This window comes from Coregonus lavaretus (assembly GCF_964263955.1).
Source record: "Coregonus lavaretus genome assembly, chromosome: 21".
NCBI lineage: Eukaryota > Metazoa > Chordata > Actinopteri > Salmoniformes > Salmonidae > Coregonus > Coregonus lavaretus.
Genome location: NC_140008.1, coordinates 3223317 through 3239122, shown reverse-complemented (window position 1 = coordinate 3239122; position 15806 = coordinate 3223317). Strand labels below are relative to the sequence as shown.

The window sequence follows — 15806 nt, the reverse complement described above, 5'->3', positions numbered from 1 at the left end:
TCTATTATTCTCTATGCCATGAACTGAAAACAACAAAACAAACAGATACAGTGCATTCGTAAAGTATTCAGACCCCTTGACTTTTTCCACATTTTGTCACGCCACAGCACCATTCGAAAATGGACCAATTAATTGTTTCCACTCAATCTACACACAATACCCCCATAATGATGGGTGGTCCTCTGTAGCTCAACTGGTAGAGCACGGCGCTTGTATCGCCAGGGTAGTGGGTTCGATCCCCGGGACCACCCATACGTAAAAATGTACACATGACTGTAAGTCGCTTTGGATAATAGCGTCTGCTAAATGGCATATTATTTATTATTATTATTAATGACAAAGCAAAAACAGTTTACTTCGATATTATGTTTATTATATCAGTATTTGCGCATAAAGGCGTTTACACCGGCCATTTCTCGCATGATTAATTTTACCCGACACACCAAAAAAAAAATATACGCACCATCATCTGGATGTGCACAACAAAAGTTCAACATTTACCTTCTGCTATCATTTCTGTCAAGCCGTCTACGCGGTCAATTTGATGCATAGGTTCGATTTATCCAACATATGCACCACACAGAACGCGCTGCAAATGGCTCTGCAACGCGATGCTGCAAGGCAAATGCAGCGTTCCATTGGAAATGAATGTACTTCTGGTGTACAGAAACGCAAGGACACCGTCGGTGTTATCGAAGGAAGAATATTTCAATTCTCTCATTGACTCCTCAAACCCCCCGCATGGTCTGTTTCCCAAACGTTCCCGGAAATCTCGCGATGTTGTGCCTCTGGGTTTAGAAACTCTGTGGTATAAACTCCTTCAGCTATACCCTTCACACGCATGCGCATTCCTTCTATTGGGTTGGAGACTCATTTGAAAACATTAGCCGCGACGAACAATGTTTGTTTTGGTTAGCAAGCGATTCGCCTAAAGCGAACATACGTTTCTGGCTAACATAGCGATATAAACCCATCATTATACTCGAGGAACGACAGTCAACATTCATGGGTGAGCTCAAGGAAACCGATGGCTTTGTTAATGTGCACAGGAACGGTAACGCTATAGCTACTGAAACTAGCCGGTCTGTGCAGCTAACATGGCTAGCTAGCTAATTTTATAGCATGGTCCTCTGTAGCTCAATTGGTAGAGCACGGCGCTTGTAACGCCAGGGTAGTGGGTTCGATCCCCGGGACCACCCATACACAAAAAATGTATGCACACATGACTGTAAGTCGCTTTGGATAAAAGCGTCTGCTAAATGTCATATTATATTATATTTTAGCCTTGATCTTCTGACTTGGCTAACATATCCAGGAACTTTTACTAGCCAACATCGACCGGCGAAATTTAGCTAGCTACCCCCATGCGAAACCGTCCTTACCCTATCCTGTCTGGGGCGCATTCAGCAGGACGCGACGTTACGGAACGTTCACAGATAAATGAGTTAGAACAAACATGCATCTCTGACAGTGACATGCACAATAAGGAACCACTTCGGCTCTATTTGTGGTATTTGTATCTGCAGTGTTCGATAACGTTTTTCGTACTGAACATGGCCATGCACACCTCCAGAGGTAGCGGCCAGCATTGGCGCATTGCGCCTCTCACCTTACCTTACCTGTAACGTTTCTGTTTAGAGGACCACAGCGCGGATGACGACAACTCCAGCATCTGGTCATCCTCCCCGGCGAACTCGCCTGTCATGGACCGTAACCCCTCACCACCCCCGGACAAAGAGGGGGAGCAGGGCGGAGAGGAGGTGGATGCTATCGGGGAGACAGTTTACAGCAAACACTGGCTGTTCAGCACCTTGACCCGTCTGATTCAGGTAGGTAACTGGTGCATTGTTGCAATACAGTATTACTTGTTGCTTCATGACTCATGAGACAACTTATCTAGGCAATTGAAGTCTAAAAAGTGCCCCATCATCTTGTGCTCAAAATGCGTCATTGACCCGTCATTGATCTTGTTTATGTTTTTCAGATCGTGTCGGAGCAGAACATGGGAGACTCTGATGCCCAGATGCAGCTACCAGAGGAAGACGAGGATGATCTGTGTAAGATCTGGGATATGGCCATGGACAAGGTCTGTCTCTTTCTTCCTTTCTTTACAATTCAAAGGGACTTTATTGGCGGGGAAAACATGGGGAAACGTGGGGAAACATGGGGAACTTGGGAAACATGGGGAACATTGGAAAACGTGGGAAACATGTAGAAAATAGTAAAAATAAAGAAAAACCCTTGAATGAGTAGGTGTGTCCAAACTTTTGACTGGTACTATATATATATATATATATATATATATATATATATATATATATATATATATATATATATATACACACAGTGAGGGGAAAAAAGTATTTGATCCCCTGCTGATTTTGTACGTTTGCCCACTGACAAAGACATGATCAGTCTATAATTTTAATGGTAGGTTTATTTGAACAGTGAGAGACAGAATAACAACAAAAAAATTCAGAAAAACGCATGTCAAAAATGTTATAAATTGATTTGCATTTTAATGAGGGAAATAAGTATTTGACCCCTCTGCAAAACATGACTTAGTACTTGGTGGCAAAACCCTTGTTGGCAATCACAGAGGTCAGACGTTTCTTGTAGTTGGCCACCAGGTTTGTACACATCTCAGGAGGGATTTTGTCCCACTCCTCTTTGCAGATCTTCTCCAAGTCATTAAGTCATTAAGGTTTCGAGGCTGGCGTTTGGCAACTCGAACCTTCAGCTCCCTCCACAGATTTTCTATGGGATTAAGGTCTGGAGACTGGCTAGGCCACTCCAGGACCTTAATGTGCTTCTTCTTGAGCCACTCCTTTGTTGCCTTGGCCGTGTGTTTTGGGTCATTGTCATGCTGGAATACCCATCCACGACCCATTTTCAATGCCCTGGCTGAGGGAAGGAGGTTCTCACCCAAGATTTGACGGTACATGGCCCCGTCCATCGTCCCTTTGATGCGGTGAAGTTGTCCTGTCCCCTTAGCAGAAAAAGACCCCCAAAGCATAATGTTTCCACCTCCATGTTTGACGGTGGGGATGGTGTTCTTGGGGTCATAGGCAGCATTCCTCCTCCTCCAAACACGGCGAGTTGAGTTGATGCCAAAGAGCTCCATTTTGGTCTCATCTGACCACAACACTTTCACCCAGTTCTCCTCTGAATCATTCAGATGTTCATTGGCAAACTTCAGACGGCCCTGTATATGTGCTTTCTTGAGCGGGGGACCTTGCGGGCGCTGCAGGATTTCAGTCCTTCACGGCGTAGTGTGTGACCAATTGTTTACTTGGTGACTATGGTCCCAGCTGCCTTGAGATCATTGAGAAGATCCTCCCGTGTAGTTCTGGGCTGATTCCTCACCGTTCTCACGATCATTGCAACTCCACGAGGTGAGATCTCGCATGGAGCCCCAGGCCGAGGGAGATTGACAGTTATTTTGTGTTTCTTCCATTTGCGAATAATCGCACCAACTGTTGTCACCTTCTCACCAAGCTGCTTGGCGATGGTCTTGTAGCCCATTCCAGCCTTGCGTAGGTCTACAATCTTGTCCCTGACATCCTTGGAGAGCTCTTTGGTCTTGGCCATGGTGGAGAGTTTGGAATCTGATTGATTGATTGCTTCTGTGGACAGGTGTATTTTATACAGGTAACAAACTGAGATTAGGAGCACTCTCTTTAAGAGTGTGCTCCTAATCTCAGCTCGTTACCTTTATAAAAGACACCAGGGAGCCAGAAGTCTTTCTGATTGAGAGGGGGTCAAATACTTATTTCCCTCATTAAAATGCAAATCAATTTATAACATTTTTGACATGCGTTTTTCTGGATTTTTTTGTTGTTATTCTGTCTCTCACTGTTCAAATAAACCTACCATTAAAATTATAGACTGATCATTTCTTTGTCAGTGGGCAAACGTACAAAATCAGCAGGGGATCAAATACTTTTTTTTCCCTCACTGTATATATATTAGTAACACCATCCTAATATTGAGTTGCAGTCAGTACAGCCTCAATAGGTCGGGGCATGGACTCTACAAGGTGTTGAAAGCGTTCCACAGGGATGCTGGCCCATGTTGACTCCAAAGGCACTTAAATATTTTGTCTTGCCCATTCACCCTCTGAATGGCACACATACACAATCCATGTCTCAACTGTTTTTGAGGTTTAAAAATCCTCCCCTTCATCTACACTGATTTGAAGTGGATTTAACAAATGACATCGATAAGGGATCATAGCTTTCACCTGGATTCACCTGGTCAGTCTGTCATTGTGTTCCTAATGTTTTGTACACTCGGTGTATATATTCTGAATACAGAGATCTTTAAATAAATACCATGCTTATGATATCTAGGTTACATCGTCATTAGTCAGCTAGTCTGCTGTCAAATTGAACTTTCATGTTACAAATGTTTTTGATATTACTGGTTAAATTAAATGTGTTTTTATCTCTTTCCGTTTCATATGGGTTAATATGACCCTGTCTGTCTGTAGGATGTGGCTGGTTTCTTACAGGAGTTCAAAGCTGCAGATATCCTCCTGGGAGTGATCGCTAAGTCTCGATGCCCTCGTCTCACTGTGAGTGAACTGTTCAACGTTCTAGTTTACATCATGTGTGTTATACTCTATTATAAACCGGGTGGTTTGAGTCCTGGATTCTGATTGGTTGACAGCCGTGGTATATCAGAGGGTATGACATAACATGTATTTTTACTGCTCTAATTAGGTTGGTAACCAGTTTATAATAACAATAAGGCACCTCAGGGGTTTATGATATACGTTGTTATACCGTGGTATATTGGCCATATACCACACCCCCTTGGGCCTTATTGCTTAATCAGTCCACCGTCTAGTCTTTGAAATGCAGTCAATAGTCCTTTTTCCCCCAGTTGCACCCACCCAGCAAGATTTTTTAAAATTGGCACAACGTCATGTTGCCATGGCATCTTATTGATGTTTTCTCTTGTCCTCTCTCCCCAGGAGATATGTGTGGGGATCCTGGGTAACATAGCCTGCTTCCCTGAGACTTGTCTGACCCTCAGCCAGAACAACGACCTAGGGTGGGTGGAGACACTAAAAACACTTTTCCCTTTTCAACACCAACACTAAAACCCTTTTCACACTATCATGACAACCTGAACAGTACTGTGCTGGCTTCGATATGTCCAGCACTGTTGCAACGCCTATGGAGGATGTAACAGTTTCTCTAATGTAATTATGTTTCTCTCCACAGGGTGGTGCTGTTGCTCCTTCTTGGAGACACTGATCCCCCGACACTGCTGGAGACAACCAGGTGAGAATACCCTAAAAGGGCTAGAAAAATTCCTTAATTGTCTGTTGTCGTGGCTCAAATAAGAGGAAGAAGCACAATGCTGTATATACCTTTTTTTTTATAGAGATGTAACTCTACGAAATGAACTGGGCCCGGTTTCCCTAAAGCATCTTTATGCTAAGTTCATCGTTAGAACCGTCGTAGGAGCATCGTTAAATCTCCGAGTAGTTTCCCAAAACCATCGATACTAAAGTTGCACTTTAAAATGTTTGATATTTGCCAACTGCCTCAGACCACTCGTAGAACAGCTAATATTTTTTTTGCCCTTCCGCCTCACTTTATACTCAGAAGATCTCAGCTGAACACAGAATCAAGCTGTTTATCGGTCTCTCTGTGACCTCCGATAACTTCGCAATGAAGTTGACTACAAAGTTGCCAATGTCTTTGCAATTGTTAAACATTTTACATTTTAGTCATTTTAGCAGACGCTCTTATCCAGAGCGACTTACAGTTTAGTGAGTGCATACATTTTCATACCCCCCCCCCCCCCCCCCCCGGGAAACGAACCCACAACCCTGGCGTTGCAAGCGCCATGCTCTACCAACTGAGCTACACGGGGCCAGTATAAACAAGCAAAGGATAAAAAAATAAGCTTCAAATGAAAACCGAGATGACTGCATAAAAATATATACTGTACATTAGGCCTTAGGTATTTTTTTATGTTTTGTTATCCCCAGTAGCTGTTGTGAAAGCAGCAGCTACTCTTCCTGGGGTCCACACAAAACATGAAACATGACATAATACAGAACATTAATAGACAAGAACAGCTCAACAACAGAACTACGTCAATTAGGCTACGTATTGAAATCCATTACGTGTTCAGTCAATTGAGTTATATTTTAGCAAATTGTAGGCTACTGTCCTTTTTGCCTCAATATATTTAATGATGTGTTACACCATGTGCAATTATGTACCAGATCTGTGATTTAGTGTATTACTGTAGGGTAGGCCTAAGCCTTGTCTCTTGGCACTTGCTTTTTAGAGTGTGTTTGTGTTTTTGTTGATTATTTCATTTATTGATTGGTGTGAATTTCTTTGTCCAGACTGCTGTTGACCTGTGTGTCCCAGAGCGATGTGTCTTCTCTGTGGCTGGACAGAATACGGCAGCAGACCTCTGTGTGCTCCAGCCTCTGCTTTATCATGTGGAGTTCCACCAACAGTATGTCCTTCATATGTTACAACAACTGGGAATCATTTATCAAAACGTGACTTTGCACAGATGTGTGTGTGTGTGTGTGTATTGAGAATACTGGTTAGAATATGTTCAAAGATTGATCCAACCAACGTTAATCAACGTTGAGGAATATGCATCGTCAGTCACAGGCTTCATTAGGAAAATGTGTTGATGATGTTGTACCCACAATAACAATCAGACATACCCCAACCAAAATCTCTCTGGATGAACGGAGAAATCCGTACCATGCTGAGAGCCCGTTCTGCAGCATTCTATGGCGTTCCAATTCATCCCAAAGGTGTTCGATGGGGTTGAGGTCAGGGCTCTGCGCAGGCCAGTCAAGTTATTTCACACCGATCGTATGTGTGGCACGTTTTCAGTGTTAATCAGATGTTTATTCAGGTAAACAAACAATTTCTGATGTGTAAGAAACATTAGATTTTTTTGGGGGGGTGACCAACTTTCAACAAAAAATATAATGGGGGGAACCAGTCCCCCCCCCCCCCCCAATCCCCATCCACCCATAAACCTCTGAAGTCTATAGCTCGACATTAATTACTTCACCAATCAGAGCAGCTTGCTATAGAGCAAGCTATTTACAAACAATGGACAGAAGTGTAAGGCGGGTGGTGTGAGAGAGGGTGGAAGAGGCTTGGCTTGAAGCGCTGGGCATCTTGTCGTTATGACAATAATTATCTGAATTAGGACCCACAGAATTATACCTAGGGAGAAGCGGCTTCTATGAAGGAACTTTGAATGTCTTTTGAAATTCAGACTTGGTTTAACGTGTGTGTGCAGAGCGGTACCAGAGATTAAATAAAGCACTAGTTAATAAATCCAAAGTGAAACGTGACAACTATAATATCCTTAACTAGCATTGAAAAGGTTAATCCATTCATCTCTAATTTAGAAATTTCTCCCTAATTTCTGAATCATGCTTGTAATGTCAGTAGGCAATTTTTATTTTTAGTCATTTAGCAGACGCTCTTATCCAGAGCGACTTACAGGAGCAATTAGGGTTAAGTGCCTTGCTCAAGGGCACATCAGCAGATTTTTCACCTAGTCGGCTCGGGGATTAGAACCAGCGACCTTTCGGTTACTGGCACAACGCTCTTAACCACTAAGCTACCTGCCGCTTAGTAGTTAGAAGCTACTAGATTATGCTTCAGAGGGGAGGGGCAGGTAGCCTACACACACGAATACTGGTAAAGATGCTCAGCTGGCAGACAGACACTGGAATACGTTTCTGAGTGACGGACTGAGGGCATTTTTTGTGGGACAAAAAAAAAATGCCTGGATCATAAAAGAACGTTATTAACCCGGTTCCCGTGTTTTTCAATTAACTGTTCCATTCTGGAATAATATAAATCACTTTAGTTCCTAGTTCTGATTCTGCTCCTCGGGGAAAAAAACGACGTTACTTTCGGGTTTTAAGTTCCCTGAACAGGTTCCGACCCCTGATATTTGTCCATTTTGTACGTTTTTATTGGAAAGAGGGTAGACAGTCGTAGAGATGGATAGAGTGTGTCACCGACACCACCAACGGGTGCTGTAGGAGGTGGCACCGACCTCTAGGATACCCAGGCCTGATCATTCTTGTGTGGGTTTCTGTTAGATTGTTTCGTAAGAACAAATATACATATTTGATGTAACTGTTGATGAGTGAGGCTCACTGTTTGCCTGTCATTTCCTCTGTCTGTGTGTGTGTGTCTGTGTGTTTCTGTGTGTGAGTGTGTCTATGCATCTGTGCATGAGTGTTTGCATGGGTGTGTCTGTGTGTTTCTGTCTGACTATACCCTCTCTCCGTAGTTGACCTGCTGGTGAAGGTGGGGGAGCTGGTTGACAAGCTGTTTGACCTGGATGAAGAGTTGATGAAGACCTGGGTCACAGCTGGATCTCAGCCCAGTGATGAAGAAGAGGGTGGGGAGAGACGTCTGGGCGTGGCCTCCTCGCTCCTCGAGGCTGCCAAGCAGCTAAGGTAAAGACAGTTGTTTCCGCTAATATTCTCTTAGAAAGTATTGGTAAGAACAACTCCGTAATAACCGCTTTGATGGAGGTATTAGTAAGAGCAAGCTTGTAACAGCATGACATCATGTTTTCAGGAGACCTGCCACTGGGTGGTGCCATTCTGATATGGCAAGCAACATGAGGGGCTATCCCCAATGTTTCCACAGGTCAGAGAGTTTGAGGGGCTATCCCCAATGTTTCCACAGGTCAGAGAGTTTATGAGGGGCTATCCCCAATGTTTCCACAGGTCAGAGAGTTTGAGGGGCTATCCCCAATGTTTCCACAGGTCAGAGAGTTTGAGGGGCTATCCCCAATGTTTCCACAGGTCAGAGAGTTTATGAGGGGCTATCCACAATGTTTCCACAGGTCAGAGAGTTTATGAGGGGCTATCCCCAATGTTTCCACAGGTCAGAGAGTTTATGAGGGGCTATCCACATGTTTCCACAGGTCAGAGAGTTTATGAGGGGCTATCCACATGTTTCCACAGGTCAGAGGGTTTATGAGGGGCTATCCCCAATGTTTCCACAGGTCAGAGAGTCCAGAGGGTTTAAAGGTTTATCTGCATGCCCTCCAGCTCCTCACCACGATCCATCAGGGGATTGAGACGCTGGGTGAGACATGTTGTTCAAAATGTTACAAAATAGTTGCTTTATGTAAATGATCATAAATTACAGCAACTTCTCTCTTACATGACTTCTCCCTCTTGCATATCTAGTATTTTAGTACATTAATATATTTATATCTTGCTTGTTTTTGTGTTTTTATCCTGAGAGCTGAAGTTAGTAAGATTTCCAATGTATTCATTACTCATAGCAGGTCAAGTTGAGCTAGTAGACATCAAATATAACTCATTTCCCTGGTCTCCCCTCCCCTTCTCCTCTCCAGCTGTTGCAGGTGGGACGGGCCAGGTACTATGGAGCTTCCTGTGTGAGGTGGTCTGTGAGGACCTGTGTCAGCCAGATGACCCTCCACTAGTACTACAGGAAGAGAAGATCTTACTGGTCCATGCGCTGGCTGTTCTGTCAGTCCTGTATTCATGTCAGGACCAGGAACAAGAGCACAGCAAAGCGGACACGTGTAAGACCTCTGGATTTTTATTATCCTGTGATGAACGAGAGGTGTTGCTAATGTGGTACCTTTTTTAATAATGAGATGTGAGCATATTTCTTCTACTTTTACTAACTGATAACTTGAGCATTTTCTTACCAAAACCACTGGAAGTCAATGTACCTGAAAGTCAAACCAATGTAAGGCAAAATGAGTGTGTTTTTTGAATTTCATGTCCGAATCATCCCAAAAGTATCTGAAAGGCCTGTGCCCTGTTCTCCAGTCTTGCCTCTAGTTGGTAGCATGTTGAGGGTACTGCAGTACCACAGAGAGTGCCAGGTCAGTTCTGGACACGGACAGAAGAAGAAGGAGGAAGAGGAGGAGGTGGAGGAAGAGGTGGAGGAGGTGGATGAGCAGCTCCGGGCTCTGATCCAGACAACGGTAGAGTTCCTCTCTGACATCGTCACTGACCTCACCAAGGTAACGCTGCTGCTGGAACTGTCCAATCAAAAACAGCCACTGTGTCCTACAATGTTACTTCATCTCTAAACCAAAAATAGTCTTAAGTTAATACAATATAAAATGTCTTATATGTTTATAACCTATATCGTGTGTGTGCGTGTGTGTGTGTGCGTGTTTGTGTGCGTGTTTGTGTGCGTGTTTGTGTGCATGTTTGTGTGTGTGTGTGTGTGTGTGTGTTTTCCCTAGGATGCGGTGTCAGAGTTGGTGAGGAGAGGTTACCTGACAGAAAAGACATGTCTGCCAGCAGTAGGTTCTATGCTCCCCCAGTTCAGCCCTGCCGTAAGTTCTCCCTCTCGCTTTATAATGCGGAATATAATATCCATCATGAGGCCAGTGGATAGTATGTAGTCCCCATTGTGGTGGCACCGTTGTTATGCTAAATCAGGTCGATTTTAAGACTTTGTTTCAAGTTTGTGTGTTGTCTTTGTCTGTGATGTCACTTGTTCTCTGGAAACTACAGTCAACATGGGTTTCCGCCACGCCCTAACACTTCAAATCAAATCAAATGTATTGGTGTAGCGGAATGCTTGTGCTTCTAGTTCCGACAGTGCAGCAATATCTAGCAAGTAATAATTAACAGTTCCACAACAAATATCTAATACACACAAATCTAAGTAAAGGAATGGAATAAGAATATATAAATATATGGATGAGCAATGTCATTATCAGAGCGGCATAGGCTAAGATGCAATAGATAGTACAGAATACAGTATATACATATGAGATGGGTAATGCAAGATATTTAAACATTAAGATAGTATAGAATACAGTATATACATATGAGATGGGGAATGCAAGATATGTAAACATTAAGATAGTATAGAATACAGTATACAGTGGGGGGGAAAAAGTATTTAGTCAGCCACCAATTGTGCAAGTTCTCCCACTTAAAAAGATGAGAGAGGCCTGTAATTTTCATCATAGGTACACGTCAACTATGACAGACAAAATGAGGAAAAAAATCCAGAAGATCACGTAGGATTTTTTATGAATTTATTTGCAAATTCTGGTGGAAAATAAGTATTTGGTCAATAACAAAAGTTTCTCAATACTTTGTTATATACCCTTTGTTGGCAATGACACAGGTCAAACGTTTTCTGTATGTCTTCACAAGGTTTTCACACACTGTTGCTGGTATTTTGGCCCATTCCTCCATGCAGATCTCCTCTAGAGCAGTGATGTTTTGGGGCTGTCGCTGGGCAACACGGACTTTCAACTCCCTCCAAAGATTTTCTATGGGGTTGAGATCTGGAGACTGGCTAGGCCACTCCAGGACCTTCAAATGCTTCTTACGAAGCCACTCCTTCGTTGCCCGGGCGGTGTGTTTGGGATCATTGTCATGCTGAAAGACCCAGCCACGTTTCATCTTCAATGCCCTTGCTGATGGAAGGAGGTTATCACTCAAAATCTCACGATAAATGGCCCCATTCATTCTTTCCTTTACACGGATCAGTCGTCCTGGTCCCTTTGCAGAAAAACAGCCCCAAAGCATGATGTTTCCACCCCCATGCTTCACAGTAGGTATGGTGTTCTTTGGATGCAACTCAGCATTCTTTGTCCTCCAAACACGACGAGTTGAGTTTTTACCAAAAAGTTATATTTTAGTTTCATCTGACCATATGACATTCTCCCAATCCTCTTCTGGATCATCCAAATGCACTCTAGCAAACTTCAGACGGGCCTGGACATGTACTGGCTTAAGCAGGGGGACACGTCTCGCACTGCAGGATTTGAGTCCCTGGCGGCGTAGTGTGGTACTGATGGTGGGCTTTGTTACTTTGGTCCCAGCTCTCTGCAGGTCATTCACTAGGTCCCCCCGTGTGGTTCTGGGATTTTTGCTCACCGTTCTTGTGATCATTTTGACCCCACGGGGTGAGATCTTGCGTGGAGCCCCAGATCGAGGGAGATTATCAGTGGTCTTGTATGTCTTCCATTTCCTAATAATTGCTCCCACAGTTGATTTCTTCAAACCAAGCTGCTTACCTATTGCAGATTCAGTCTTCCCAGCCTGGTGCAGGTCTACAATTTTGTTTCTGGTGTCCTTTGACACCTCTTTGGTCTTGGCCATAGTGGAGTTTGGAGTGTGACTGTTTGAGGTTGTGGACAGGTGTCTTTTATACTGATAACAAGTTCAAACAGGTGCCATTAATACAGGTAACGAGTGGAGGACAGAGGAGCCTCTTAAAGAAGAAGTTACAGGTCTGTGAGAGCCAGAAATCTTGCTTGTTTGTAGGTGACCAAATACTTATTTTCCACCATAATTTGCAAATAAATTCATAAAAAATCCTACAATGTGATTTTCTGGATTTTTTTCCCTCATTTTGTCTGTCATAGTTGACGTGTACCTATGATGAAAATTACAGGCCTCTCTCATCTTTTTAAGTGGGAGAACTTGCACAATTGGTGGCTGACTAACTACTTTTTTCCCCCACTGTATACATATGAGATGGGTAATGCAAGATATGTAAACATTATTACGATAGTATAGAATACAGTATATACATATGAGATGGGTAATGCAAGATATGTAAACTTTATTAAAGTGACCATTGATCTTCAAGGCTGTATGTAGGCAGCAGCCTCTCTGTGCTAGTGATGGCTGTTTAACAGTCTGATGGCCTTGAGATGGAAGCAGTTTTTCAGTTGCTCGGTCCCAGCTTTGATGCACCTGTACTGACCTCGCCTTCTGGATGATAGCGGGGTGAACAGGCAGTGGCTCGGGTGGTTGATGTCCTTGATGATCTTTTTGGCCTTCCTGTGACATCGGGTGCTGTATGTCTCTTGGAGGGCGGGTAGTTTGCCCCTGGTAATGCGTTCGGCAGACCACACTACCCTCTGGAGAGCCCTGCGGTTGCGGGCGGTGCAGTTGCCGTACCAGGCGGTGATACAGCCCAACAGGATGCTCTCAATTGTGCATCTGTAGAAGTTTGTGATTCCTCCTGGTCTGAGTACAGGGGTTCTCATAACTAACCCTCCACCCTGTATAGATTCATGTTGTCATAACTAACCCTCCACCCTGTATAGATTCATGTTGTCATAACTAACCCTCTATCCTCTGTATAGGTACAACACCTGGTCTTCATGTTGTCATAACTAACCCTCCACCCTGTATAGATTCATGTTGTCATAACTAACCCTCTATCCTCTGTATAGGTACAACACCTGGTCTTCATGTTGTCATAACTAACCCTCTGCCCTGTATAGATTAATGTTGTCATAACTAACCCTCTATCCTCTGTATAGATTCATGTTGTCATAACTAACCCTCTATCCTCTGTATAGATTCATGTTGTCATAACTAACCCTCTGCCCTGTATAGATTCATGTTGTCATAACTAACCCTCTATCCTCTGTATAGGTACAACACCTGGTCTTCATGTTGTCCGAGGCTGATCCCAAGCTGGCAGACACAGTGAGAAAGGAGTTTCCTGTCTCCCACAGCCCCAAGCTGATCCACTAGGCATCATCTTCCTCCTCCAGACGGAAGGTATCCACATTGCGTCCACAGTGGATACTGTTATGGGTCTGAGGATTGACTGATAGACTTTGATGTCATGCTACAGTTTTATATCCATGGAATAATACCACTTCACATGCAGAAAGGTTGTATAATATTACCAATACACTTGGCCGGTACTGAGAATATCATGAAATGGTGTCAACTGTTAATGTTTGTTTTTATGTCATGGTCTACAAAAATGGAATATCTTACTCTGAGAAAAAAAAAAAGCTGAATTATTTGTTTGTTTAACTTGTTTAAAATAAAAAGTATTTTCTCCAGTGTGGCTAAAAATGATAATTACATTGTATATTCCAATGTGGTCCTACTGTATTCAGTCTAGGGTTGCAATATTCTGCTAACTTTCCTCAAATTCCAAGGTTTTCCAGAAATCCTGGTTGGAGGCTCCGGATTTCCTGCTTAATCCCTCCTGATTCCAGGAATCCTCCAACTGGGTTTTTCTGGAAAACATGGGAATTCTGGGAAAGTTACCAACATTTTGAAACCCTAATTCAGTCATGTTTCTGCAAGTCTGTAGACAAGGAGAGCTTTTCCAGCTCATAACAGAGAATTGAATGGACCCAGTCAACTTGTTGCTGTTTTAATAAAGATATTAAATATACCTCCCGAGTGGCGCAGTGGTCTAAAGCACTGCATCGCAGTGCTAGCTGTGCCACTAGAGATCCTGGTTCGAATCCAGGCTCTGTCGTAGCCGGCCGCGACCGGGAGACCCATGGGGCGGCGCGCAATTGGCCCAGCGTCGTCCAGGGTAGGGGAGGGAATGGCCGGCAGGGATGTAGCTCAGTTGGTAGAGCATGGCGTTTGCAACGCCAGGGTTGTGGGTTTGAAAAATACAAAAAATTATGTATGCACTCACTAACTGTAAGTCGCTCTGGATAAGAGCGTCTGCTAAATGACTAAAATGTAAATATCTAATTTTGTGTAATTGAAAAATAGATTTAGCAGGCAGTAGCTTCATAGTCCCTTGTTGACATCACGTGTACCTTCGAAATTATTCGGCAATCATAATTTTATTTTGATAAATGATTTATAAAGAAAATTAGACAAAATACAAATCCTGTCGAACGGATGAAAATGTTGTCGATCTTTTAAAAATTTCTCCTGTATCTTCCGTTTCCATTAAACATGTCGCAATTCTTCTTCTTTTTGTGACATTTATTTTGTCGAATAAACCCTGGGTCAATGGAAAGCTGCCTAGAGATCAATACATTAGTGTGTACAGGTGTGTGTGTGTATATGTATGTATATATATATAGGTGCATTAGTATACAGTAGGTGATTCACCTAATGACGTGAAGGGACCAGACTGTATCTCTCTATAGTGAAGAGACAGAAGGGACCAGACTGTATCTCTCTATAGTGAAGAGACAGAAGGGACCAGACTGTATCTCTCTACAGTGAAGAGACAGAAGGGACCAGACTGTATCTCTCTATAGTGAAGAGACGTAGATTTCAGGCTATTATTAGTTTACATTATATTTGCGTCTTTCCATTCATGCTTTAGGAAACATGAATGTCTCGAAGAATCACAGAATTACTGTCAATCTGTTTCTGCTCCCAGCGCAGTGGTGATGAGTTCATCTCTTTTTTTAAAGCGTGAAAAACACCCTTAATGTGATATTTGTGCGTTCATATTTCTGTTTTAGGAAACAGTAATCATCACAAAATCGCTGCCAATTAATATTTGTTTGCCCTAGGTACAATGAGGATGAGTGATCACCAAAAATGGTCTCTGTGTCTGTATTGAGTCATCCTTTCTTATGAGCGTTGGAGGCCAGTGATGACAACAACATCTAGTGTTTACTCCACTAGAGGACACAGAGGATGACAGTCAGTCCATAACGACAGAACCGCATCAGGATGCATCCCAAATGCCACCCTATTCCCTATATAGTGCACTACTTTTGACCATGGCCCCATAGGGCTCTGGCCAAAAGTAGTGAACTTTTTATAGGGAATAGGGTGCCATTTGGGATGGAAGCCCCAGATGAAAGATCCCTTAGTCCTCTCCTAACAATGAACTCATTTGGTTCCCAGATGCAGGACCGGGCCCTCGCCCACACCATTGACAGGGTACCAGAGGGACAATCTGCCTATTTACAGCGCACTGACGAAAGCAGGCGTGGAGGCAGAGTGAATATAGCAGCTTTTTAATTAAAGCTTTAAAGGGATTGATATGCAGAATACTCTTTCTAATGGAAATCCG

General features: G+C 43.2%; 1 protein-coding gene across 1 annotated transcript; it reads left to right on the top strand.

Moving 5' to 3' along the window:
- The first annotated feature begins 856 nt into the window (after positions 1-856).
- saal1 (serum amyloid A-like 1) lies at positions 857-14736 on the top strand. The gene is made up of 13 exons (XM_084185572.1): positions 857-1009; positions 1639-1829; positions 1985-2086; positions 4493-4576; positions 4979-5058; positions 5232-5291; positions 6374-6489; positions 8314-8482; positions 9040-9122; positions 9397-9588; positions 9842-10038; positions 10267-10359; positions 13439-14736. The coding sequence occupies exons 1-13, from the start codon at positions 1006-1008 to the stop codon at positions 13538-13540; spliced, it is 1473 nt and encodes a 490-aa protein (XP_084041698.1). The 5' UTR covers positions 857-1005; the 3' UTR covers positions 13541-14736.
- Positions 14737-15806: the final 1070 nt, after the last annotated feature.

What these genes read in the sequence shown, in the direction of transcription:
- saal1 (XM_084185572.1), top strand. An exon ending in ACACTGCTGGAGACAACCAG is followed by an intron (nt 5,292 to 6,373) that starts GTGAGAATACCC and finishes TTCTTTGTCCAG; the next exon opens with ACTGCTGTTGACCTGTGTGT. An exon ending in CATGTGGAGTTCCACCAACA is followed by an intron (nt 6,490 to 8,313) that starts GTATGTCCTTCA and finishes CTCTCTCCGTAG; the next exon opens with TTGACCTGCTGGTGAAGGTG.